At 56.2% G+C, this 27,993-nt stretch overlaps 1 protein-coding gene across 1 annotated transcript; it reads left to right on the plus strand.

Annotated features, from left to right (window-relative positions):
• On the plus strand, positions 1-27,868 carry DOC2B (double C2 domain beta). The gene is made up of 9 exons (XM_039254079.1): positions 1-373; positions 8,659-8,738; positions 11,679-11,753; positions 14,182-14,291; positions 14,505-14,631; positions 17,199-17,356; positions 25,175-25,256; positions 26,054-26,150; positions 26,815-27,868. Exons 1-9 carry the CDS (start codon positions 1-3, stop codon positions 26,949-26,951), a joined length of 1,239 nt encoding a protein of 412 aa, XP_039110010.1. The 3' UTR covers positions 26,952-27,868.
• The last annotated feature ends 125 nt before the right edge of the window (positions 27,869-27,993 follow it).

Raw genomic sequence — 27,993 nt, forward strand, 5'->3', positions numbered from 1 at the left:
ATGACCCTCCGGCGGCGCGGGGAGAAGGCGACCATCAGCATCCAGGAGCATATGGCCATCGACGTGTGCCCCGGCCCCATCCGGCCCATCAAGCAGATCTCCGACTACTTCCCCCGCTTCCCGCGGGGCCTGCCCCCGGACGCCAGGCCCCGCGCCGCTGCGCCCCCGGACGCCCCCGCGCGCCCCGCCGCGGCCAGCGCGGGCCGCCGCAGCCCCTCCGACGGCGCCCGCGACGACGACGAGGATGTCGACCAGCTCTTCGGAGCCTACGGCGCCAGCCCGGGCCCTAGCCCCGGCCCCAGCCCGGCTCGGCCGCCCGCCAAGCCGCCCGAGGACGAGCCGGACGCCGACGGCTACGAATCCGACGACTGCAGTAAGTTTCCAACTCGCCGACTTCCCGCCCCCGCCCCCGGACGGGCCTCTCGCCCGCTCCCCGACCTCGCGGGGCCCGCGGCCCCCGGCGGTCTCTCCTTTCGCCGGCATCCACCCCCGGCGATGGCGGCCCCTGGCCCTCTCCGTGCGCTCTCCGCGCGCCCTGCAGAGGCAGCCCCGACCCCTCCCTGCCCCGCACTGGAGACGTGGGAAGTTTGGGGGCGCCCCCTGGGGGTGTCCCATTTCCGGGGCCCGGTTCTCCGAGCCCGCGCCGCGCCCCCTCTCGGCCCGCCGGCGGGGAGCTCCGGCGCGGGCGGCGGCTTTTGTTCCGGGGAAGGGCGGAGCTGCGCCCCGGGGAGACACCAGTTGCTGCCTGCCGCGCGGTCCTCCCCGCTTGGGAGCCCGTTGCGGGCCGGCCCCGCAGCCGAGGGGCCGGGCTGGGGCGGGAGGCGGACGCGCCCGGGGCTGGGGCCGGGCCGGCCTCCCGAGTGGGCCCGGCGGCCCGCAGAGCGCGGCGGCTTTGCAGGCGCCCGGGCCGAGCACCAGAAGACCGCGGGGCCGCTTGTCCTTTGTAAAAACCTTGGCGGTTCTTCCTCCTGTGTCCGTGGACCCCGCCGCGGAGCTCTCCCCGGCCATCGACCTTCGCCCACCTGTTACGCCCGCTTTCCACCGCCAGGAAGGGTCCGCCAGCACGCGCCTCCTCCCCTCGGGGCTGATGCCCTAGCCGCAGGGAGTGGGCACGCGCCAGCGTCCCCGGGGCCTCCTGGCCTTTCCGATCTCTGAGGGTGCCTGTCGAGCCCAACCCGCGACCGGAGGGGAAACCGAGGCCGAAGAGGTCGCCGCCTGGTTCTCAAGGGGTTGGCGCGAGACGGGGGTGGGGCTGGGGGGCGTCGCTGCTCGCTAGGGTAGTCCCAGCCGCTCACTCTGACACCTGCCACACCAGCCCTGCCAGGGATGTGGACCTTTCGGGGCAGGGGTCGCTCAAGGGCTTCGCCAAGGCCTGCTCAGCTGATTCCCCCAGGCGTGCTGCGCAGCGGAGGTGGCCCCGCCTGGTTTGGGGCTCACAAGGGCCTAGAGGCAGGGGTCTGGAGTTTACCCAAGCATAACATGTGCTCCTGGAAGCTGAATGTGGAGGTTACCAGTGCCACTGGGGGAGGCTGCCGAGCCCTCACCGTCCCACCTAGGGAGGCCCCAGGAGGAGAAGGCTGGAGGAGGCCGGGCCTCCTGCCTCCAAGGGGAGGAAACTGCTATGCACTTTCAGTGGGCCTGGCCCACAGCACTCTGGTGGGAACCTGGGGTATTGAGGCCTTGCCCCCAGGCATGGGCGTCGGAAGCCGTCCTCTGCCTCCACTTCCCTGCCAGCTTGGGGAGACTGGGTCCTGAGAGTTGATTGCCCTCAAAGCTGTGCCTCGGATCTTCCCCACCGCCCAGCTCCTGGCACCCTGGGCAAATTGCACCCCTTTACTCGCCATGCATCTGCGAAGGCCCTAACTGGGACCCAAGTCACCCCTTTGGACGCCATGAATCCAAAGCCACCTCTGGAAGAAGGGATAGGAAGCTGTTCCCCTTCCAGCGCCTTTCATGCTGTGCCAAGGGAGTGAGTGGGCAGGGCAGGCTTCCCCGTGAACTTCAGGGAACCCTCCTGGCACCACCAAGGGCCCTCTGGATGACATGCTGTTATGAGGTGAGAAGTCTTGTCATTTCTTTGGGCTCTCCCCAAATCCCCAGACAAGGAGGTGGCCCGAAAGTCCCGAACTCAGGCCAGCTGCCCCATCTCCAGTCCATCAACTCAGCAGCCTGTCACTGAGCACTGTTTCAGCGGCAGAGGGTGGGCCAGAGGGGCACAGGACAGGGTCTTGGGCCCCAGGGAGCTCACGTGTCCCAGCAGGGGACAGACCCACTTGAGGTGGGCGGCTCAAGGCCGTCCTGGACAAAGCCTCGCTAGCCTGAACTGGGGGCGGGCCACACCCATATCACCAGGCAGTCTGCCGAGAAGAGCGAAGGAGGAAGGAGGAGGGCGTGTGGCCGGGCCACGGCCAGCTTGGGCCCCCTTGTCCCCTTCCAAGCCCGCCCCAGGCGCAGATCCTGTCAGTGGCCGAGCAAACGTCGCAGGCATGGGAACACAGAAATCTTGGCTCCTTCCCGTGGTGGGACCAGGCTCTGGGGCGGAACCACGCTTCAGCCCATACCCCAGGCCGAGGCCCCCTCGCGACTCTACCAGCCAGATCCCTAGAATAAGCCTAAGTGATTCAAGCCAGATGGTTCATTACGGCTTTAGCCAGGGTTATGCTATTTGCTGCCCTAATTATTGGATTATCTCTGTTCTAACAGAAAGAAATGAGGGCGGTTGCTCTGTTGTCCAAGGCTGAGAATGAAATGCTGTTTATTTATTCAGCCTTTTCCCCCCTTTTCTTTAAAGCTCATGCTTTATTAAGACACCTCCAGGCACAAGCACAAAATTCACATGTTCCAAACTGATCTAATAGGGGGCGATGGTGGGAGAAAACGCAGTGAACGTTGGAGTTAGAAGTGGCCTCCCTCCCACGGGTCCACCGGGTGGCCTGGCCAAGCTGGACTTGGCTGCCTGCTGCCCTCGAGGGGGGCCCCGGGCCCAGCCTCTGCATGCGCTGCCCCCTGCCAATGCCCCCCGCCCCGCCGCTCTCCACCTGGGGAGACCCAGGCCCTTCTTCAAAGCTGTAAGGACTAGAACGTGCAGGTTGCGGGGAACAGCACACTCAAAGTGCCTTGAGCGGTGAGGACAGTTGAGATCGTGCGTGCGACACCAGGTGGGTTTATGCAGTGGCTCAGCAGCAGCCTCGCAGGTGATGGTTCCACCCCCTCCCCCCACTTGCCCGCGCTTTTGTCTTCCTAGGCTGACCTCCCTCCTGGCGCAAAGTGGCTGCGTCAGGTGCAGGGGTCGCATGTAACAAGAAGATCCTGAATTTGACAAAGACGAGTTTCCTTGCCCGTGTCTCAGTTCGAGAGTGAGGACAGTGCTCCCAGAGTCCCCAGGAGACCTGTCCTTCTGTGTCATTGGCCACACTTGCATCACGTGCCCGTGCGCACACCTGCCCCTGCATGATTCACCCTGGGCTAGGTCAGGAGTGATGCCCACGGAGGCCTGGAGCAAGGATGGAGTGCAGGGAGGGCGGTCCCCAAGGCCCTCGGCCGGCCGCGTTTCCGGGTCCCTGCGGGCTGTGAGTCCCCTTCCTCTGGGCTCAGTCACCGTCTGCTCGCACCATATTTCTATGTATTCAGCGTTACGAGACCGGCTGTAGATCCAGCACGGCGCTGAGATTCAAGAATGCCTGAGACACAGCCTCTGACGTGAGAGATTTCGTGGAAACCGAGGTGCACAAGTAGCCCAGCGTGACAACAGGGAGGCAGGGACCCACACGGGAAGCGCCGGCACACACGGACTTTACCTGCAGAGAAGGCTCTGCTCTGAGGCTGGGACAAGGGAAGAAGCATGCTGGCAGGGCGGAAGGAGAAAAGAGGCGCTCCTGGCAGAGGGAGTGCCGGGTGCACAGATGGAGAGATGTAGGGAACACAGCCCAGCAGAGGCGCCACAGTCAAGTGGCCGAAGTATGGGGAAAAGACCCATGATGAGGCAAAGTGGTCATATCACAGAGGGCCTTGAATGCCACACCGAGGAGGTTAAACTGAGTCCAGGATGCAGTGGCGAACCTTTGAATAAAGCAGGAGAATGAATAGACATAGCAGGGGCCTATGGCTCATTCTTCTTTGTACCCCTGCAGTGCTCGGCTCAGCGCCTCAGTTTCCCCAACTAGGAAATGCTTTCAACTCAGGCTTGCCCATTTTCCTGTGGATCTTGCAATAGTTTTTTATTTTTACTTTTTAACATGTATTTATTTCTGAGAGACAGAGGACAAGTGGGGGAGGGACAGAGAGAGAAGGAGACAGAATCTGAAGCAGGCTCCAGGCTGAGCAAGCTGTCAGCGCAGAGCCTGACGCAGGGCTCAAACCCATGACCTGTGAGATCATGAGCCAAAGTCAGACACTCAACCGACTGAGCCACCCAGGAGCCCCTTGCCATGGTTTTTAAAAACTATTTAACATTTTTCTTCAAAAAGGAAAAAAAAAGACCAACCAGGGCAGATTTCTATCCCCAAGGGTGTATGGGTGAGGAAAGTCCAGGTGCAAACCAAGGTCAAAATGATGCTGTCAGTCTCCATCAGCAGAGCAAAGGGATGTTTGGCATGAGAAGAACTGACAGGGGCTTGAGCCTGATTTTCTCTGAATTAGCCCCATTAAAGCTCTATAATTATAGACAGGCGGGTGACAAATCTCAAAGGCCCATTAGTGACCAACCCTCATTATTTTTCCAAGGATGTAAACTTTAACCAGGACATGTGATTTGAGTGGGTGGAGGGCAGGACCCCATGGCTCACACAGACAAGCACCTTCCCCAGCCCTTAGGGCCCCCTCACCTGCGCCACCGGCCGAGCCCACGGCTGCGTTTCCAGCTCAGAGGCCCCTCCGGGCCAGCAGCCCAGCCCTCCCTCATCCCTGAGAGCGACTCAGCTTTTCTCTCTGTTTCTCCATTGCAATCTCCCAAGGTTTCAGCCACACAACGTGGCAGACAGAAAAATTGGGGGAAACCACTAGGCTTTAAGAACGAAACTATCAGGATGGAAGTGAAGAGGCCTGGAGTCTGCATCCACTTCTGCTGTGCAGCCCTGACTAGGTCACCTCCCCTCTCTGAGCCTCATTTCTCTGAATGAAAAATGAAGACTTTGTTCGATAAGATCCCTACCTGAGCTCCACCACCAGCAAGTTTCTAAAAATGGTGACCACACTTCTATTTACAAACTATTATTTATTTTTTTTAATGTTTGTTTATTTTGAGAGAGAAAGAGAGTACATATGAGCGGGGGAGGGGCAGAGGGAAAGAGAATCCCAAGCAGGCTTGACTCAGGGCTCGATCCCACGAACCCTGAAACCATGACCGGAACCGAAATCGGGAGTCAGATGCTTAACCGACGAAGCCCCCCAGGCACCCCATCAACTATTATTTCTTACAAAGCTTCCATCGCAGCTGAAAAAAATACATCAATCCTGCAGCCGTGGGGGAGGAGGCCGCACTGGGTGCGCTGTTCCTTCGCGGGAATTGATAGCAGGTGCCGCGTTCCCTAAGCGGCGTCAGCCCTCCCCTAACTGGGATGTCTGTAGAGCCAGTGAAAGGGGTGCCCTCTTCTCCAGGACCTGAGTTCCCCAGTGGGGAGCAGATGGCCCACTGGCTGGCTGTCCCCCTCTGAGAGTGGGCAGTGGGTACTTTAACACATGGGCATCACACCCAACCCCCGCTCCCGTGAACAGCTGGAGAGCAGGTCGGTTGGAAGGGTCCTGCCTTGTGGATTGAACATCTTGCTGGTGTCACTGGCGGGGCTGGGGCATGATGGCGCCTCCTCCACGTCGGGCAGGAGACCAGGCATGTGTGGCCCTGAACCGAACAGCCGACTGATCCTGTCCCGTAAAACCAACAGCTTTGGAGAATCTCATAAAAGTGTGGACCTGGAGAGGGGCTCCTGGGTGGCTTAGTCGGTTAAGCGTCCGACTTTCGCTTAGGTCCTGATCTCGAGGTTCGTGGGTTCGAGCCCCGCGTCGGGCTCTGTGCTGACTGCCGGCTCAGAGCCTGGAGCCTGTTTCAGAGTCTGTGTCTCCCTCTCTCTCTGACCCTCCCCTCTTCACGCTGACTCTCTCTCCTAGAAATAAATAAAAATATTTAAAAAAAAGAAGTGTGGACCTGGAGAATCCGGGGCCCATGGCCTTGTGCGCTGTCACAGGCGTGGTGAAGCGTACCTTGCTCACACCCCCCACCCCTGCACAGATGGGAGCCGGGGGCCAGGCCGCAACCAGTTACAGTTAGCGCTGAAGCAGGCAGACTCTACTGACGAAAGCCCCTTTGGCGCCACTCAAGGCCTGTTGATGCATAGTTGGGACACAGTTCTAGTAAAGATTCCCCGCTGGGTTCGTAAAAGAAACGGGACCACTGAAAAGGAGGGAGAGCCGTGTGCGGTACCAGAGGCAAGGATTCTAAGAGGGGTTTCAGGCTGATGGCAAAAGAGGGGCAGAAAAGTGAAGAGAACAGAAGTGACCGTATGTACGTCTTGTTCACAAAGGCTGGGAGGGGCGTGATCCAGTTTGGAATGAGTTCATCTCAGAGGGGCAAGTACGGGTATCTCGGAAAACCGCCAAAATGGATCTGCTTTTTCTATAATAACGTACTGAGCGTTTCCTGTCTCCCAGGGGCTCTGTTAAAGCACAGTGCCGATGGGGGAGCCTGGGTGGCTCAGTCGGTTAAGCGTCAGACTTCGGCTCAGGTCATGATCTCACTGTTTGTGGGTTCGAGCTCCGCATGGGGTTCTGTGCTGACAGCTCAGAGCCTGGAGCCTGTTTCAGGTTATGTGTCTCTCTTTCTCTCCGCCCCTCCCCACTCATGCTCTGTCTCTCTCTGTCTCAAAATTAAATTTAAAAAGAAAAGCACAGTGCCATGAGGTGGGCGCTGTCATGTCTCCATTTTGCACATGAGGAAACTGAGGCACAAAGAGGCGAGAAAAGCTGTGTAAAGTCACACAGCAAGGAAGCACGGTACAGCCAGGACTTCAACCCGGGGTCGGGTAGCAGAGGGCGGGTCTCGTATGCCACGTGTGCCCCTCTGAGGCAAGGACAGAGACTCAGCTGGATGCCTTACCCTGTGTTAGGAGCTAGGGGGAAGGCAAATGCGACTCAGTGCCATCACCTCAGAGTTAAGGTCAGCTCCGCACACGTGGGCCTTACTTTTTGCCCATTTCTCTGCAAAGCCTAACTTTGCCACACCAGGGCCCCAGCGCGAGCCCAGGGGTCTGCTGGCATACGGTCCCTGTGGATATACACCACTGTGCCATTGCAGGCAAAAGCCATGGGCAAGCTGTGAAAAGATGAGCCTGCCCGGACTTGGCCAGTGGGCCATAGTTCATTCTAGAACCATGTTGGGTGCCGCTGGCCAGAAGAACAGAGCCCCGCCCTCCCCCTAGCCTGGCTCCAGCCACTCAGCCCCCCACCCTCCAGTTGGCCCTTTCCCCCAATGTCACTGTGCCCTGGCCAACCCCTGCTCATCCTGCATGGCTCCGGTGAAGCGTCACCTCCTCCAGGAAGCCTTCCCTGCTGGCCCCAGTTCAGGGGGTGGAGCTCACCACCTCGGACCCCTATTGAGGTCACCAGACTCTGTTAGGGTAGATTCTTTTCGTCTGTGTCTCCTGTTAAGCTATGCTTTCCTTGGGGTGGGAACCCCACCTTACTGATATCCCCATCCCTAGAAACCAGCTTATCGTAACAATGCTTGGTAAAGAATGAACGAATGAGTGAGTGAATGAATGAATAGGGCGCCAGTGGACCAGCCCAACAGCCTGTGTCTGAGCTTCTAAAGATATCCTGGGAATTTACATCTTGCTCTCCAGGGACTGCCCCTGGAGGTCTGCCCCTCACCCACAGCCCCGGCTTTCAGGCCAGGAGCCGCGTCACCATGGAAAGCCGCAGCTGCCGGGCATGACTGTCCCCCAGGGTTGCAGCTGCACCCACTTATTGCCGCGTGCTCTGCCCGGCCCTAGGGAGTCGGCTGCTGCCTTTGAAAGGCTTGCCGCTAGCAGCGTGAGGTCCTGGCCGGCTCCGTGCAGGCTGCACAGGGTACCCTTCCCCCCCCCCCCCCCCCCCCCGCCCCACGGACCGGAGAGACTGGGGAGCTGCAGTCCCAGGTGTCGTGGGGGTGGGTCAGCCGGGCAGCCTGGGCAGGACCCACAGCCTCTCAAAGCCCTGTCTCCTCTGCCTTCTCACCCAGTCCTGTGAGACTTAACAGGTAAGGGAAACTGAGGCACAGAGCCAAGACTGGCGGCTGCATGAGGATGGCAGAAGGACGGGAACCTTTCGCTGAGTGCCCTGTACGCTGAGCACACTGGGCACAACACTGGACCGGCCCCGGGCCCAGCCCCACAGTCCAGCCCCACAGGGGCCCGGGCTGAAGGGCCTGCCACCCGGGTTTGACCCTTGGGCCACCGCTGGTGGTGACCGGGGCTGACGTGGCCTCACTGAGCCCCGGGTCCTCTGTCCTCTGGAACGTGACGAGGACATTGCTCACCTCCAGGGCTGGTGGGACTAAGAGGCTGGGTGGAGGGGTTGGGTACAGTAGGTGCTCGGTTGATGGGCGCTACGGGCGCCCCGCCCACCACGCAGGGGCGGGGGAGGCTCCCCACCGTGTGGCCCGCGCGTGACCAGAGCCCCCGTCCGCAGCTGCCCTGGGCACGCTGGACTTCAGCCTGCTCTACGACCAGGAGAACAACGCCCTGCACTGCACCATCGGCAAGGCCAAGGTAGGCCCCGCCCGCTCCCGCGCTCCCCGGGCGCCAGGGCCAGGGCCGGAGGTGGGGGCTGAGGCCCGAGGCCTGTCCTCCCCCCCCCCCGTTCGCTGTCCGGCCTCTGTAGCACCTGCGCCGTGGGTGCAGGGAGGGAGGGACTTCTGGCCTGAGTCCTCTCAGCTGCCCTAAAAGGCCCGGCTCAGCCAGGCACTCACGGAAGGTGCAGAACAAGGAAGCGGGAAGGGAATGGGAGCAGGAAAGCAGGCGCTGGGGGCAGAGCTGGGGCGGGGCTGTGGGGGGAAGGAGGGGAAGGGGAGAGATGTCAGGTGTGTCCTGCTAGACAAGAGGGGGTTTGAATTGGTTGCCTCTGGCCCCCAAAGCTCCCAATACCTGGGCAACCGGAGGAGTGGGTGGGCACCAGCGTCCCGCTGGGGGCGGGGGACTCCTCTGCGTGGGCTCCGGGCCCCGGCCTTGCTCTCCACGCTCTGGCTTGGGGCTGGGAGCACCTCCCCCCTCGGGCTGGCTGCCAGGCAGGCAGGGATCAGCTCTCTTCTCAGCCTTGCTGTTCCCTCCACCCCCTGCATCGATCCCTCTGGGAGGAAGGTGCCAAAGTTGATGTTCTCCCGCAAGGTAAGGGCGGTAGAGCCGCGTAGTGCGACTCCCGGTAGAGCCGGGGAGGGGCCTGGGCCCGGCTCGGAGCAAGGAACTTCGGGCAGAGCTGCCTGGGCCCAGACCCCTACCTCCGCCCCAACCCGCAGCCTCTCTGCCCCGCAGCACCCCCACCCAGGGCTCTGCCTGCCTCCGCTGTCCCGCCTGGCCTGGGCCCGCACACCTGGACGGCCACACAGAGGGAGTAGGGTCCGCTTTGGGCCCAGGGCCCCGAGGCCCGCACGTGCCATCCCGGGCCTGCCCCCGCCTGGGGAGCTGCCCAGGCTGTGATGCGGGGACTCCAGACCCGCCCCGGGGAAGGAGCTGAGTGTCCGGTGACCCCCCAGCAGTGCCAACGTGGAGTGCCAGCCGCAGGGCCCCGGGCGGACCCCTTCCCCCCTCCCCCCTCGCTTTGTAGGGGTTGTCAAAGCTTGGGAACTGCGAGCGGTCACCCGCTCTAGGCCACCCTGGCCAGAGCCACAGGGTCTCCTCCCCACCCCCAGACACCGGCACCTCCTGTGCTGTGTGCCCTGCCTTCCCTACCCAGGCTCCAGCGGGGCTGTGGGGGGGATGGGGAGGGGGGTGCGTGTGTGCGGACATGGGGTCTCTGAGGGCACCTGTGTGTGCACATACGTGTATGTCCTTTAGTGGGTGTCACTCAAGGGATAGGAAGTGGGGGATGGGAGGACCCCAAATCCTACAAGGACCCCATTCTCCAGGTCATTCTCTGCTTAGATCCAGTTTAGCAGGGGAGGGCCTAGGAGGAACCGGGGCTCTGGATTGGGGTTTGGGGGAGCCAAAGGGCAGAAGTAGGGCTTGACAGGCAGAGCCCCTTGAGGGTCTCTGGGAGGAGGCCAGGTACCTTGGAGTTGGACCCTAACTTGGCCCCTACCATCGGGGTAAGCAGAGCACCCTCCGTTTGCTCGTCTGTAAAATAGGGTTAATCACCCCCACCTGTGTGGTGGCTGTGGGCATTAAGTGAGGTGTTTGGTACCAGCTGCTATCCTGGAGGACTGCCTGGTGGCAAGTGCCCAGCTCCACCCACACAAGCAGAGGGACTGGGAAAGCGCTGACCAAGTGGCCAGTCCTGGGCACTTCAGGGACAGGCTGTGAGGCCGAGATGAGGGACTTGCACCCGGAAGGGCCCCCTCATTGCTGTGGGTGCACACAGGGCCTCGGAGCCAAGCCTGTCGATCCCGACACCGCTGGAGCCCCAGCAGCTCCAGCACAGCTCAGATACCCCCACACCAGCCCTCAGTTGCCTCTCCGGAATCTTCCAAGAGGCCTGCAGCCTCGTCTGCTCCCAGTCCACCCCTGGGAAGTGGGACCCAGTAACCCCCTTTACAGATGATAAAGCTGAGGCTCTGGGGGCAAAGGAACGCCTCCACTTTCCCAGATGATAAGTGCGCAGGCAGAGATCTGGGCCCCAGCCAGCAGTGGGGGGGGAGGGATTGGGAGCCCTGACCTCAAATTTCCGCCCCCCCCTCCCCCCCCGCTCTCCAAACCAAACCAGGGTGGGGGCGGGAGCCTCCATTCTCCTCGGAGGTGGGCCTGGTGGTGAATGGCCGTTGGTGTGTGATGCCACGGGGTTGCAAGCTCAGCCCCACGCCGGCCATCGCTGCCTCCCTCCGTGCCCGGGTGCCACCAAGGAAGGAAAAGAATAGTTTTCAGAAACAAGAGCAGTCAGGTGGTCAGCTGAGCCACTGTCTGCTTCTGGCTCCTTGGTTCCCTGGCTGTGCACACTTGACTGAAGGCTCCGGGTTAGTGAGGGACGCCATCTTGTGGAAGGACCCGCCAAGGGCAGCCGGGACGCGGGGCCTCCTTGGATACAGGCTGGCGGGGAGCCTGGTCTCCAGGACCCAGACTGCTTTCCTGGGGGTGGGAAGAGGGACGCATGTGGATGGGCGGATAGAGGGTCACGTGGATGGTGAGGGTCAGTGAGGGAAGTCGTGTATCTGGGGAGTGGGGGAAGAGGAGTCCGGAAGAAGGCAGGGCCTCACTGAAGCAAGATGATGGGGCCCTCATTCAGAGAAGGGGAGTCACCTGGCCTCCATGATACAGAGAACAGAAAGTCTGGTCTGACCGAGACCGCCCATGACCCCTGCCTTGGGCCAGGACCTGTGGGGGGAGGGGAGACTACTCCAGTTCTGAGAGGTGGGCTCAGGGGTCTCTGCAGAGAGGGTCGTGAAAGGACCCAGCCCGGAGGCCTGGGCACAAGGGATGCCTGCCGACCCAGGTGCCCGGGGGCCCTCGCTGCTCTGTGTCTCCAGCTCCCGTTTCACACCCTGGCCGTTCCCCTCCCCGCAGGGGCTGAAGCCAATGGACCACAACGGGCTGGCAGACCCCTACGTCAAGCTGCATCTACTGCCAGGAGCCAGTAAGGTGAGGGGGGATGCCGCCTCACAGCCCAAGCAAGTTGATGGGACCTCAGCCATTCCACCCAGAGCACCCAGTCAGCCCCACGGCCCCTGGACTTTCCAGGAACCTCAAGTCTGCACTGCCTGCCTAACTGGGAAAACCCTCCAGCGAATCTCTAGGCCAGCGTTTTATAAGCAGCAGTGTCAGTTGGATGTTACAATGTGTGGCAGGGAGGGGGAGCTCTGTGGCCCAATAACCTTGGGAAGCCCTGTTACACTCCAGGACTTATCAGAGCCTTAAAAGTGTTGATGGCCTGCTCTGTGCCACTCCACAGACGGGATGGAGTGGGTAGATTCTGCCCAGTTTTTTGACTACAGAACCCTCGTTCCTGTACTAGGTGACCCCAACAGGCAGACCAAGCATGTGGTGCACCTAGGAAAACAGAAGCTTTTTAGAAAGGATTTGCTATTGAGCCAAAGCACCAAGGTGACCCTCCATACCAGAAGGTCTAGACTTTACTTACATGTGTCTTACAGTTCAGGGTTGTCCTCTTTCTAATTTCATGGGAGGGACGGTTAGATCATCTTTCCAGAGTTGGGTCTGGGACCCCTAGACTTCTCAGGGGCAGGTGGTATGGACCCCGTTGCTGAGAGGGGGATCCATCAGAGACCAGCTTTGCTTCCCAGAGGGAGACTGGGGAACATGGGACACGGGACCCCGGAGCCTGAGCAGCAGAGCCCGCTGGCTGGTGTGCTTGTTCTGGCCCCCTCTAAGAAACCAAGCGTTAGGAAAGGACTTCCTGACCTCCGAGTGGCCTGCTAGGGAGAATATGTAATGGGAATGCCCTAGGCAGAGGGCCTCCCTGGCCACGGACTCTTCCAGGCCAGCTAAGCAGGGAGGCGGCTGTGGGGCCATGGGCTGCTAGGGCCCGAGTTGAGTCTGAGGCCCAAACCCCCTATGCCAGCGTGTAAGGCCTGAGGCTCCCCACCAGTCCAGGAGGGCCACCTGGAGCAGACTCCCAGGGCTGTGAGGGCTGAGGGCATTGTGATGAGGAGAATGTCCCCAGCTCAGAAACTTGATAGCTATGAGTCCCTAGAGTCGGCAGTACCAGGAGGTGGACTCATAGGGACCTTACCACACAGGTAGGAGTTCCGCATAGGGCGGTGTTCTATAAAAAGCAGTCTCCTGATTGAGAAGGCTCCAGAAAACCTGCTGAGGAACAGGTACCATTGTGCCCTTTTCCGCAGTGGGGAGCCTGATGCTCACGGAGGGCGAGTAACCCGGGCCAGCCTGACCTCGGAGCTGGTGGGGTGGCCGACCTCGGGGATCCAGTGGTGGGCGGAGTCCCAAGTGCCCAGGACAGATACGGAGTATAAAAGAACCGAGAGCTAGGGAAGAACAGAGGGAGGAGTGGAGGCCCTGTGACAGCCGGGCCACGCCGCCTCACAGGCCGTTTCCAGGAGGTGGCGGTCCAGGTAGTGGGAGGGGCCTGAGCCGAGGCAGGGCAGAGGGTGGGGGAGAAGCCGTCTGGGCGGCAGCGCCTCCTGCGGAAGCACGGGCGGGCGGGGGCCGTGGAGGCGGGGCCGCGGAGGCGGGGCCCCGGAGCTAGTTTCCTAGCGCCGCCCCCGCCCCTTCCCACCGCTCCGCGCTGGCAGCACGCCTTCTCTCCCGGTGCCACAGCTCCCTCGCGGGTAACCCCGGGTGTGGCGGGACTGCGGGCGAGGCCGTTTCCACCCTTTGCCAGCATCTGGAGGGCGTGCCCCCCCCCCCCGCCCCCCCCCCCCGCCGGCGTCCACCTATGACTTTTTCCCTGGTGGCCTTGCCGTAACCCTCCTCCCCTGCCTCCCTCTTCGGCTTTCAAGGGCCCTGTAATCACATTGCATTGGGCCTGCCGCAATCACCTGGGTAATCTCCATCTTTTGTTTTCTATTTTTTTAAAGTTTATTTTTTAAGGTAGGGCATGCACACGTGAGCAGGGGAGGGGCAGAGAGAGAGAGGATCCCAAGCAGGCTCTCGATGTCAGCACAGAGCCCAACACAGGGCTTGACCCCCCACAACCATGAGATCGTGACCTCAACCCGCTGAGCCACCCAGACCACCGATCTCCACATTTTAAAGTCATCCGATTAGGAGGGTGCCTGGGTGGCTCAGCTGGTTAAGCGTCCGACTTCAGCTCAGGTTATGATCTTGTGGCTCATAGTTCAAGCCCCGCGTGAGGCTCTGTACTGACAGCTAGAGCCTGCATTCTGCTTCATGGATTCTGTCTCCCTCTCTCTCTCTCTGTCCCTCCCCTCTCATACTGTGTCTTGCTCTCAAAACTAAAACATTAAAAGTTTTTGGAAAAAAAGTCAACCGATTAGGGACCTCCTTACCCTGGGCGTGTTCACAGCGTCCCGGGACTGGGCAGGCCTGGACTCCCTGGCGCTCACAGCACCGCCTCTGCTCTCACCAGGCAAATAAACTCCGAACGAAAACACTCCGAAACACTCTGAACCCCACGTGGAATGAGACCCTCACTTACTACGGGATCACAGACGAAGACATGATCCGGAAGACCCTTCGGTGGGTGAAAGCCCTGGGGCCCCTTCCTAACCTCTGCCCCCGCCTCACCCGCAGGGGCTGGCCCTGCCCCCCCCTCGTCCCTGCCCCCCCTCATCCCTGCCCCCCCCTCGTCCCTGCCCCCCCTCGTCCCTGCCCCCGGTGCACAACCCTACAAAGCAAAGTGAGAGCACCACCCCCAGCCCTTGTGTCTGAAGAGCTGGCCTCGTCCTCCAGGATCTCCGTGTGTGACGAGGACAAGTTCCGCCACAATGAGTTCATCGGGGAGACGCGGGTGCCCCTGAAGAAGCTGAAACCCAATCACACCAAGACGTTCAGTATCTGCCTGGAGAAGCAGCTGCCGGTGAGTGGGGCCTGGGGCTCCACGGGCTGTCCAGGGCCGTCCGTGTTGAGAGCTCAGGGCCAGCAGCATTTACTGAACACCTGCTGCATGCCTGGCCTGGCTTCAGGTGCCGGGGGAGCGGACAAAAGCCCTGGCCCTTGCAGAGCTTGGGCAGGAGACAGACCCAGAACGAGGGCAGTTGCCCAAGCCGAGCACGTGTTAGAGCTCGGGTTCCCGAAGGAAAGCTCAAGTGGTCAGTGGTTTAGATGGAAGTTCAGGAATATTCCTGGCGGAGGGAATAGCAGGTGCCGAGCTGTTAGGGGCACAAGCAAAAGGCTCACTGCACGCGGACTGGGTCCTGGGAGAGGAGGTCAGAGGTTGGTGAGTGAGGGACTCTTCATGAGCAAGAGGGCCACTGGGGCGTGCCAGGTAGGGGCCAGGGCCTCTGACTACGGGTTTAACCGGCGGCTCATGTAACCAGCTTGCTGGGCGCAGGCTGGGAGGGAGAAGAGGCTGGGGTGAGGAGAGCCGGGGCGGATGAGCGTGTCCCAGCCTGGGCAGGGGGGTTGTGGGGGGTGCACAGCGGAGGAGGAGGAGGGGGAGCAGGGGATCTGTGTGGGTGCGCCTGGAGATCAAGCGTTCCCCGACGTGGGGGTCGAGCACCTAGAAAGATCAGAGGTCACTAACTGCTGTGGAGGCCCGTGGGGGGAGCCGCTGGGGATGTTCCTGGCACGACTGGAACATGAGGCATGCGGTGCCTGGGACACCCCTAGAGGACACTAAAAGGTAGTTCTTTCCTAGAAGCCGTCAAAACCCATCTTGCCCCCTGCTGTCTGCTGCAGCTGAGCCTTTGCAATCCCCCCCCCCCGTCGCCCCCCTCCCCCCTCCCCGTCGCCCCCCTCCCCCATCCAGAAGGGCTGGTGGGAGGTGTTGGCCAGGGGGGCCTCAGGGCCCTGAGACCCTCCAGCAGCCCAGTGTCCAGGGCACAGACCCCCTTTTTAGGACATTTTCCCCCCAAAGGCCTAGGCAAGGGGAAGGCTCATCCCCGGTGGGGCCCAGGGCCCTGGGACAAATGCCCCATGCAGGCTGGCCCCAGTCAAGCCCTGGAAAAAAGTCAGTATGAGGCCAAAATCGCAACTCTGATTTTGTGTAATTTGATCCAATTTTATTCCCTTGTCACATTCTTTCCAACTCCTCGACATCTGAATGATGGATATAACCTTTATTTTATTAGTAGTCAGTAACCGAAACCCAGTTTTTCTGAATCATCTACGTCACTTACAAAAAATGACGTCAACCCCTAGTATAGCTGTGTCCCTGAGCTTTGAACCCTGGCATGACCAACAGCTGATGGCGTGTAGGGGTATGGGCACATGTGTCTGCACGTGAAAGCGCACGTGGGCATGTGCTCACACTTTAGAGGTGAGAGGGTGTGCGTGCCCGTGCTCGGGGCGCGGTCAGGGCCTTGCCGAACCTTGCTCAGATTTGCTAGAGGCTCACTGGTCTGGTCTGAGACCTACGGTGACCAAGGAATGCGGTTGAGGGTAACTGCTGACGGTAAAGACATGCCCTTGGATGGTACGTGTTAGGTTTTACATGGTCCGTGAGCATTATTCGTTCTCAGTAAGTGCTGAATAACACCCAGTCAATCCAGTGGTCTTCCTATTGAAAGAAGCCAGTGTATGATGTACCCCCACACACACACACACACAAAAGGCAGCTGAAGTTTCCTGCTCCTTTATATTGTTTAATGTTCACACACCTGACAAACTAGCACGAGAGCACTGTTTACTGAGGCCATCGTACAGAGCCCTGGGCCAGAGCAACAGAGGGCTAAATCTCCCCCGCTTAGCCTGGGCCCTTAATAATGGCCGTCCAGCACTGTGCTGAGAAAGATGCAGAGGCTTCATGTGAGCTTAGAATAAATGCGGTGATCTATTAGTCATGTCTGCTCTGGGTGTGGGAGTCAGGGAAGGGTGGCCCTTTCCTCACCACATAGGAGTCCCATCTCCAGAGAGGTTGTAGGCATGACCCCTGCCTATGAGAAGCCACGTGGGACATCACTTTAGTGATAAGCAGAGGACCATCATGGGCAAAGGGACGTGGCTGGGACTTCAGGGAGAGGAGCCTACCAGAGAGGCCCAAGGAGGGGCCCTGGGGCCTCTAGCCGGGTGTATCAGGTGGACAGAGGGTAGAGAAGTAGAGCAGGAGCCAGATGGTGGAAACCGTGCTCTCAGGAGGGTGAGGACTGGAAACCCTTGGGCTAGTTGGGGCAGGGAGGCAGACGAGGAGACCCACAGGTGAGGTCTGATCCCTGAAGCCGCCCTGGACAACGGCCAGGGAGCAGGAGGGCCCCCCTGCTCCGCGTGGGGTCAGGAATATGTCAAAGCTGTCTTCGGGGCTCCCCCCAAGGGGGCTCCCCCTGTACCCAGGGTACAGGGCTCCAGGAAGTACCTTCATGGGAAGCTGAGGCAGGGTGACCCCTCACCACCCACCAGGCCAGCAGCAGCAGCCTCAGCCCCTGGGGGGGGGGGGGTTGGGAGGGGAGGGAGCGCGTAAGGACCGCCAAATGGCTGCCTGCCTGACAGGTGGACAAGACGGAAGACAAGTCCCTGGAGGAGCGGGGCCGGATCCTGATCTCCCTCAAGTACAGCTCGCAGAAGCAGGGCCTGCTGGTCGGCATCGTGCGCTGCGCACACCTGGCTGCCATGGACGCCAACGGCTACTCAGACCCCTACGTGAAGACGTGAGTGAAGGGCCTGGGCTGGCTGTCTCCTTCCGCCTCCCCCTCACAGGACCAGAGCTGGTGTGGCAGGCGCTAAAGTGGCATCTCAGGAGGCACGGTGGGCACTGCGCCTACGGGGGTGTATTCTCTTGGCAACTCTGTGGGTTAAGTCTGAGCAGCCCCATTTCACAGATGAGGAAACCAAGGCCTGTAGAATTTGAGTGGCTTCCCAGGTCACGCAGAGAGAGTAGTTGTCTCCTGACATCCCATTCAGATTTGCCCTTGACTGCGACCTTAGGAGGGGCCCTTAGCAGTTAAGGGAGGGGCTGGGGCTGGCCCAGAGACCCAGAGACCCAGAGGAGGAGCTCTGCTGGAACTTAAGGCCGCCCCTGTGTGCCCAGCCTGGTGCCACAGGTGCCCATCAGGGCCCACCCCGCCTCACCAGAGGGACCATAGTGGTGCTGGAGAGAAATCTTAACTTGGTGGGCGCGGGGCGTCAAAGCCATCATGAACCTGTGCCAGGCCACGTGGTGACCCCAGCTCTGAGGGGAAGGCAAGAGCTGGTGGCCCTGCAGACAGGGGGGAAGCCGGGTGTGTGGCGAGCACCGTCCGTGCTCTGGGCCTTGCAAACAGACAGTGGGTATTTGTGTTCACCGTGAGAATGTCAGGCGGGATGTGGGGAGGTATTGGCTCAGCAGAAGGGGGTCATTCCTGTTTGGGCTGAGAAATAGAGGAGCCAAAACCTAGAAATGGGAGGAGCCAGGCCTGAGGGGAAGGTGAGGAGCCCCAGAGGCCTCGGGATCCCTCGACACCACAACTCTGAAGCCACCTATCACTCCCACTGGCCTCCGTTACATTTCTGTCACTTTTCAGGTCCTATGAGAGGGACGCCTCGCTGGCTCAGTCAGTGGAGCATGTGACTCTTGATCTCGGAGTTGGGAGTTCGAGCCCCACGTTGGATGTAGAGATTATTTTTAAAGATTTGAGGGGTGCGCCTGGGTGGCTTAGTCAGTTAAGTGCCAGACTCTTGATTTCTGCTCAGGTCATGATCTCACAGTTCATGAGTTTTAGCCCTCTGTTGGGCTCTGCACTGACCGTGCTGAGCCTGCTTGGGATTCTCTTTCTCTCTCTCTCTGCCCCTCCCCTGCTCATGCTGTCCCTCTCCATCTCTCAAATAAGTAAATAACTTAAAGACTAGTGATTTGGGTCCCCACCTCAACCATGAGCAAAACCGTGATTTCCAGTGGATTAAAGACCACTGTGAGAGGAAATGCTTTAATCATCCAGAAGATCATCAGGACACTCTTTATAACTGTTGGAGGGAGAGTCAGCCATATCCAGCCAACTAGGAAGTGTATGCACCCTGTGGCTGCATTATGTCCCCTCCAGGTTTGTATCCTAGAAACCCGTGTACGGGTGATAGGCTGATCTTTGCAGCATTGCTCGGTGTAGCGATCCACTTGAAACCGCCAACGTTCACCAGCAGAGGGATAGATTAATAAAATGTGGCATATGCATATAATGAAGTACCGTGTAGTTAAAATGAATACATGAGGACTAAATTAACGTGGACAGCTATCCAAACATGCTGATCCCCAGAGCAAACTTCAGAACAGTGTACGCAGTGCGATGCTGTTTGTGTACGATTGTCGCAGCAGTCGGGGGTGGGGGGAGGGACTGGAGAGGGCAACAAGGTGCCTCTGCTTGGAGCTGGGACGCTACTAGAGTTCCCGTACGGAAGGAAAGAATCCAAAGCCGAAATGGTGTGGAATCTTAAAATCTGGCTCCGTGTTCACCTGCCAGGTGGACAGGAATTCCAGGATCCTATGATGGATTAAAAGTCAGATTTATTGAGATACAATTTACACACTGTAAGTTTCTCCCCTTTTGAAGTTCAACTGCTGTATGCAGCCTTATTACCATCACCACAATCAAGACACAGAATACTTCTATCCCCCCCCACCTGAAAGTACCCCCAGCCACCCACTGATTTGTTTTCTGTCCTAATAGTTTTGCCTTTTCCAGACTTGAAAAAGTTTATTTGAGAGAGAAAGCACGTGCATGCACAGAAGGAGCAGAGAGAAAGAGAGAGATGGACAGAATCTCAAGCTGGCTTGGCATTGTCAGCACAGAGCCCGATGTGGGGCTCGAACCCACGAATGGGGAGATCATGACCTGAGCCAAGATCAGGAGTCGGATGCCTCCTGAGCCTCCCAGGTGCCCCTCCAGACTTTCTTATAAAGACAACCTTTCAGGGGCGCCTGGGTGGCTTAGTCGGTTAAGCGTCCGACTTTCGCTTAGGTCATGATCTCGCGGTTCGTGGGTTCGAGCCCCGCGTAGGGCTCTGTGCTGACTGCCAGCTCAGAGCCTGGAGCCTCTTTCAGTCTGTGACTCCCTCTCTCTCTGACCCTCCCCCGCTCACGCTGTCTCTCTCTCCTAGAAATAAATAAAACATAAAAAAAAAAAAAAAGACAACCTTTCAGTATGTTGCCTTTTGAATCTAGCTTCTTTCATATAGCATAATGCATTGACGATCCACCTCCATGATTACAAGTACCAGTAGTTTGGTCTTATTACCAAACAGTCCTTTGTCACATAGAAAAACCACAAGCTGTTGCTCAGTTCACTTCATGCTAAAGCACATTAGTTTCCTTTTTTTTTTTTTTTAAATATATTATTGACCGACAATATTACCCTGTCCCCATACAACGCTATTACAATACCTTTGACTGTATTGCCTATGCTGTACCTTTATCCCTGTGGCTTCCTCATTCCATAACTCCGTAACTGGAACCCTGTGTCTCCCACTCCCCTTCACCAATTATGCCGAAACCCCCACCCTCACCCCCACCCCCACCCCTGCAAATATCTTCTTTCAGTAGGTTGTCTTTTCATTTTGTTGATGGTTTCTTTACTGTGTAAATGCTCTTTATTTTGATGTAGTCCCAATAGTTTATTTTTGCTTTTGTTTCCCTTACTGAGGAGACCTATCTAGAAAAATGTGGCTGAGGCTGATGTCATTACTACTTAGGTTTTCTTCTAGGAGTTTTATGGTTGCAGGGTCTTATACTTAAGTCTTTAATCAATTTTGAGTTTATTTTTGTACAAGGTGTTAAAAAAAAAAGCCCAATTTTCCCTATATCATTTATTGAGGAGACCATCTTTTCCCTATTATATATTCTTACCTCCTTTGTTGTATATTAATTGACCATATATGCATGAGTTTAATTATGGGCTCTCCAGGGTTGCCTGAATGGCTCAGTTGGTTAAGCATCGGACTCCTGATTTCAGCTCAGGTCATGATATCACAGTTTGTGAGTTCGAGCCCCATATTGGGCTCTGCACTGACAGTATGGAGCCTGCTTGGGATTCTCTGTCTCTCTCTCTCTGTCTCTCTGTCCCCTGCTTGCTTGCTCACTCTCAATAGAAACATTTCAAAAAAGAATTGTGGGATACTTAACTGACAGAGTCACCCAGGCACCCGTTGTTTATCTTTTTAAAGAACCAGCCCTTGGTTTCATTGGTATTTTCCTGATTTTAAGTCTTTATTTCCCTTATTCTACTCTGGTCTTTATTATTTCCTTCTTTTAACTTTGGGCTTTGTTTATTCTTTTCCTAACTTCTTTAGGTGTAAGATTAGATTGAGATTTTTGTTTCTTGAGGTAGGACTGTATCTCTATTTCTCTCTTTAAAAACTTTTAATTTTCATTTATTTTTGAGAGAGAGACAGTGCAAGTAGAGGAGGGGCAGAAAGAGGGCAACACAGAATATGAAACAGGCTCCAGGCTCTGAGCTGTCAGCACAGAGCCTGATGCGGGGCTCGAACCCACGAGATGGGAGATCATGACCTGAGCTGAAGTCAGATGCTCAACTGACTTAGCCATGCAGGTGCCCCTGTCTCCACTTTGTTTTTAATTTTTTTTAATGTTTTTTATTTATTTCTGAGAGAGCGTGAGCAGGGGAGGGTCAGAGAGAGAGGGAGAGATAGAATCTGAAGACCGGCTCCAGGCTCTGAGCTAGCCGTCAGCACAGAGCCCGATGCGGGGCTCGAACCCACGAACCGTGAGATTATTACCTGAGCCGAAGTCGGCCGCTCAACCAACTCAGCCACCCAGGCGCCCCTGTCTCCATATATTTTTTAAAGTTCCTCCGATTTCTTTGTTGACCCACTGGTTGTTTAATAGCGTGTTGTTTATTCTCCACGTTTGTGGGTTTTTTCCAGTTTTCTCTTTTAATTGACTTCTAGTGTCATACTGTGGTATTGGGAAAAAATGCTTGATATAATTTCAGTCTTAAATATAGGGATTTTTTTGTGGTCTAACAGGTGATCATTCTTGCATCTGTTCTAATGTGCCATTCAAAGACCCTGGTTCCTTATTGATTTTCTGCCTGGATGGTCTAACCGTTGACGTAATTAGGGTATTAGTCACTTACTATTACTGTATTACTGTTAATTTTGTTATGTCTGTTAGTATTTGCTTTATGTATTTAGATGCTACGTTGTTGGATGTAGAGATATTTATAACTATCATATTTTCTTGTTGAACTGGTCCCCTTGTCATATACTGCCCTTCTTTGTCTCCTGTTTCTTTGTTTTAAAATCTATTTATGGAGCACCTGGGTGGCTCAGTCGGTTAAGCATCAGACTTTGGACCAGGTCATGATCTCACAGTTTGTGGGTTCGAGCCCTGCGTCAGGCTCTGTGCTGACAGCTATCTCAGAGCCTGGAGCCTGTTTCGGATTCTGGGTCTCCCTCTCTCTCTGACCCTCCCCTGCTCACACTGTCTCTCTCTCTCCGGGGGGAAAAAAAAAAGTCTATTTTGTTTGATGTAAGTATTGCTACCCTAGCTTCCCCCCACCCCAACTGCTATTTGTATGTAATATCTTCCTCCATCTCTCATTTTCAGTCTGTCTCTAAGTCTGAACGGAGTCTCTTGTAGGCAGTGTTTGGATATGTGGGTCTTTTTTTTTTTTTTTTAATCCATTCTGTAACCCTATGTCTTTTGAGCATTTAGATTTAAAGTAATTATTGACAGATGTGTACTTATTTCCATTTTCTTAGCTGTTTCCTGTTGGGTTTTTGTGGGTTTCCAGTTGTTGATGACTGCATAATGCTGCTAAAGAACAGGTTTTTGAAGTGGATCTGTGTCTTCATTTCTCCTTCCCACCTTCAACTTCAGTACATATTTTCTAATGTTTCTATAATAAACTCGTGTTATTTATGTAAAAAAAAAAAAATCACAACTGAAAAAAACCAGCAATGATATATCTTTCTGCTTTTCAAGCCAGCAAGGACTTTTTTTTTTTTTAAATAACTGGAAATCTGTACCTTTTAATTCCCTTCGCCTGTTTTGCCCATCCCTTCCTTCCCATCCTTCCCCTCTGGCAACCACCAGTTTGTTTCTATTTATGAGGATGTTTCTGGTTTTTTGTTCATTTGCTTTGGTAACGGAAACCTATGGTACTTGTCGCTCTCTGACTTACTTCTCTTAGCGAAATACCCTCTAGGTCCATCCATGGTGCCACGATGGAAAAATCTTCTATGGTTAATATTCCATTGTGTATATATACACAGAAATATATATACTGCATACATGCACACAACATATTTAATACTATATGTACCTAAGACATATACACAACATATACATATATAGAGAACAAATACATACACCACACCATCTTTATCCATTCATCTATCGATGGACACTCGTGTTGCTTCCATAATTTGGCTATTCTAAATAATGCTTCAGTAAACATGGGAACATATGTTTTTTGAATTAATGTTTTTGTTTTCTTTGGGTAAATACCCAGGAGTGGATTTATTGGATCATACGGTATTTCTATTTTTAATCTTTTGAGGAACATCCATACTGTTTTCCACAGTGGCGGCACCAGTTTGCATTCCCACCAACAGGGATAAGTGTTCTCTCATCACATCTTCACCAACGCTTATTTCTTCTGTTTCATACCAGCCATTCTGACACGTGTAAGGTGGTATCTCCTGGTGGTTTTGATTTACATTCCCCTGACGGTTACTGACTTCATGTATCTGTTGGTCATCTGTTTATCTGCTTTAGAAAAATGTCTTTTTAGGGGCACCTAGGTGGCTTAGTTGGTTAAGTGTCGGACTTTTGATTTCTGCTCAGGTCATGATCTCGTGGTTCATGAGTTCGAGCCCTGCATCGGGCTCAGTCCTGACAATGCAGAGCCTGCTTGGGATTCTCTTTCCCTCTCTCCCTGCCTCTCTCTCACTCATGCTCTCCCCCTCTCTCTCTCAAAACAAATAAACTTTAAAAATATGATAAAAAATTTTTAAAGCAAAATATTTAGGTTCCCTACCCACCTTTTAATCAGAGTATTTGGGGGGTTTTGGTGTTGAGTGTATAAGTTCTTTATATATTTTGGATATTAGAGGCACCTGGGTGGCTCACTTGGTTAAGCATCCGACTTGGGCTCAGGTTCCTGAGTTTGAGCCCCACATTGGGCTCTATTAGCACAGAGCCCACCTCTGATCCTCTGTCTTCCTCTCTCTCTGCCCCTCCCCTGGTCTCTGTCTTTCAAAATAATTATTAAAAAATTTTTAAATATACTTTGGGTATTAACCCTTTGTCAGATATATCATTTGCAAATATTTTCTTTCAGTAAGTTGACTTTTTCACTTTATTAATGGTTTCCTTTGCTGTGTAAAAGCTTTTTATTTTGGTATAGTCCCAATAGTTTATTTTTGCTTTTGTTTCTCTTGCCTGAGGAGACACATCCATAAATATGTCGCTAAGGCTGATGTCCAAGAGATGACTGCAAACCAGCAAGAATTTTTAAGGCAGCCCTATCGGCTCTGTCAAGGGTACTAGGCATCATGCATACAGACTTTCCAGTGGGCAGTTTGGCATAATGAAGCAAGAAGCTTGACACGTGTGTGCCTTTGGGCGGGTAATATCCCTCCTAGGAATCTTTCCTTCATTCGACAGGTGTCTGCTGACCTGCCCAAGTGTCCTGAGCCCCAAGCAGGGTGCCAGGGAGCTGGTGATGAGTGAGACCAATATAGTCCTCCCTCTCAAAGCGCGCTCAGCAGGGGAGGGACAGTTCTCACTCAAATGTCTACGCAGGGACAAGGTCAGAAGTCCTGCAAAGGAACTCCTGTCCTGGATTGTGAGTACCAGCCCTGTGCTGAGCAGCCATGTGACCTTGGGCCGGTCCCTCTACCTCTCTAAGGCTGATGAAAGTAGCCCTCCGGTATCAAAGTCTAAGGAGCTAACCCCTATAGAGGAACTGGCTCTTAAGGCAGGCTTCACGCTCCCTACAGGGAGCACGGTTGTAACTTCCTCAAAGCTCCAGTGAGACAGAGGTGCCGGCTGTAGAACTCGGGAATATGCTGCTACAGTACCTGCTAGATATAGTATTTGTATAATTTATACCTCACATACTTTACAAGGATGATTTTCATAGTACGTGAATTCTATCTCGATAAATATTTTTAAAAAAGGCAAAGCTCTAACAAGGGACCAATGCCGCTAAAAAATGTTTTTCTGGTGGGAAATGTAAGCTTTATAAAAATTAGACTTCCAGAAACCAGAAAAACCTCTAGGGAAGAAGGGAACTCTGTGGTTAACTTCTGAAATGGGCATGGGGACAGAAGTCTAGATGACAAAGGAACCACTTCTCACTGCAGCTGACCGCTAACCTTGGCCACCAAGTAGTGCTGGGGTGTCCTAGGGTTAGTGTGACCGGGGGGCCCGGGGATCTCTCCAGAACAAAAAGCTTGTCCAAGCTGAGCTGGCCCCATCTGTACCCTTAGCTTCTCCCCACCCCCTGCCCATTTGTTGGTCATAATTCCAGATACCTGAAGCCAGACGTGGACAAGAAATCCAAACACAAGACTGCAGTAAAGAAGAAGACCCTGAACCCCGAGTTCAATGAGGTATGAGGGGCTGGTGAAGCTGCTTGCTCTCCCTCAAGGCAGGGTTTGGTGGGGAGGGGCCAACAGGAGAGCCCCTAACCATGGGAGGTTGGGGGAGAGCCGAGGCCAGGCTGAAGCAGGCCACGGTGGTGCAGATGGAGGTGCAAGGAGTCCTAGAAAGCTCTTCCGAGGATCCAGGATGGGACTGTGGCCATGTAGGCCGTGGAGGTGGAAGGGGGGCCAACCACAGGAGCTGAGAATTTGAGACGTCCCAGGGCCTCGAGACGGCCTGTTCCAGGTAGAGACCGAGGTCCTCAGCTCAGGGGGCAGGTGCACCTGGACAGGAGCAGAAGGGCCTAGGGACGAGCCTGAGTGACTGGGGGGCACACAGAGGAGACTGAGGAGATGCTTCCAGAGAGTGAAGGGGATATCGGATGTCAGATCATCCCGGGAGCCTGGGGGGGAGAGACGTTCACAAAGAAGGGAGTGGTCAACAGAGCCAGGCCCGAGAGGTCAAGCACAGCAAGGCGGCCAAGTGTGTATTGATTTTGTAATAATGAGACTCTTGGGGATCTGGAGAGAACAGCTCCAGTGACAGAGGAACAGGCAGGTTGGAGGGCAGGGGACTTTGAGGATCCCAGCCAAGCACTCAAGCAGAAGTAGGTGGAATGGGTGAGAATCTGCCACCGTCTACCACTGAGCACTGTGATTACCCTTCCATTCATTCACCCCCTCCCCGCACCTCAGAGCCTTCCTAGCCACTGGCCAGCCTCCAGGCCCTGTGGCATTGGCCCTGACTCACTTCTTCTGACCACCAGGAATTCTGTTACGAGATTAAGCATGGGGACCTGGCCAAGAAGACCCTGGAAGTCACTGTTTGGGATTATGACATTGGAAAATCCAACGATTTCATTGGTAAGAGGACACAATGAAAATGTCCTTTAGCCACATGGGTGTTGTTCCGGGTTCACAGAGGACAGTGGCCCTGAATCCAGGCCCCAGCCTCTGCTTCCTGGTCTCTGTGACCCCCACTTTCCTCAGACTGTCTCCTCAGACACAAGGGGTCTCCGCCTTTATCCAGCCTGACTTCATGTCAGGCCCAGTGAGGGAAAGAGGTCTGGGAGGGTCACACCTCAGTCTGTGTGGAGCAGTGGTGAGAGGTGAAGACGGTCAGTGCTTTGGTCTGGACTCTGAGTCCTTGGGGCCCTGAATTCCGGGCCGGCAGGGCATCGTGGCCGTGCTTAGTGGAGCTGCCTCCGTCCTTGGCTCCGAAGACCTGACCGCACTATACCCCCAGCACTGCCCTGGCCCTGGAGAGGGGAAGGACAGGCTCCCAGGGCTCTGTTTGGCGAGGGGTGGGGGATGGGAGGCAGCTAAGACTGTGGTGTGGTAGTCAGACCACTGCTCCCCCTTAGAGCCTGGGGGGCCGGTGGCAGAGTCCAGCCGTGGAGCACAGTCGAGGGGGTGGGGGGGGGTGGCACTGGTTCCACAGGAACAGTCTTTGGGGAACTCCTGCTCCCAGGCCCTTGGGAGTCAGGTCACCATGTCCCCGGCTCCCCCCTTGGCTCCCTTCTTGCAGGAGGCGTGGTTCTGGGCATCAATGCTAAGGGCGAGCGCCTGAAGCACTGGTTTGACTGCCTGAAGAACAAGGACAAGCGGATCGAGCGCTGGCACACGCTCACCAATGAACTCCCAGGGGCTGTGCTCAGCGACTGACCAGCCCCCACCTGCTGCCGCACCCGCCCCTGCCTGTCACCTGGCCCGGCACCAGCCTGGCCCTGGGCTTCCTCAGCTGCCACCAAGGGCCTGGGCCCTCACCCTGGGGGGAGATCCAGGCTGCCTGCTCAGACACAGAGCCACTGCAGCCCCCGCTCGGAGGCTGTGGAGGGCCTAGCCCCTCTAAGGAACAGCAAGGCCAGAGAGCTGGGCCTGCTTTCAGCCCCTGGGACCTAAGAGGGCAGGAGGTGGGAGAGGACCTTGGCCTCAGCACCCACCCCAGGGAAGGGATGGGGGCCGTGCAGGGGGTGAGCACCCTACTTGAGGTCAGCAGTAAGTCAGGGGCCCCTAGGCTGAGAGAACAAGAGTGCAGGGGCACCTTGGCCTTGGTGGGGCCAGCGAGAACTCTGGAGAGGGGCATTAGGGGAAAAGAGATTTGGAGAAGTTTACTCCCAAGAGGAGGTTCTTACTACATCTGTTCATCTCTGGCAGATGGAGAAAAGTTGACCTGAGAGCAAGAATGGTCAAGTTCCTACAAGCTCTCACTGAACACGGCCATTGGCAAGCACTTCAGTGATTGCACAAGCCCCTGGAGAAGAATGAGAACCAGGGCCTGCCCTCTTGAGAGTTCCTTGTCTAATCAGGGAGCTAGAAACAAACCATTACAACAGGGAGTGAGGAATGCCAAGGCCAGGCTGACATAACCTGTGAGTGCCATGAATTCTGACTCTGCTGGGAGGTAGGGAGGGCTTCCCGGAGGAGGGGATGCTTCAGCAAGGCCTTGAAGGGTGAGTGCGGTTACTAGGCAGACAAAGAGGAAGGGCAGTGGGTGCAGTGGAAATGACCTACAAAGGCCTGGAGGGGAAGAGTATGGTGACTGGGCTAGGGTCACTGTGCAAGACGTGGGGTCTCACTCTGGAGACCTGCTCTCATCCCACCTCTACCTGCCATGCCAGCCCCAGCTCATAGTTAGAGGGAAAGTGATGGAAGCATTGTGGTCAAATGATCTTGAGTCAGGGTCGAGTTCAGTCCTCAGACCCAG

Source organism: Hyaena hyaena, unplaced genomic scaffold (assembly GCF_003009895.1).
Source record: "Hyaena hyaena isolate Hyena2069 unplaced genomic scaffold, ASM300989v1 scaffold_10, whole genome shotgun sequence".
NCBI lineage: Eukaryota > Metazoa > Chordata > Mammalia > Carnivora > Hyaenidae > Hyaena > Hyaena hyaena.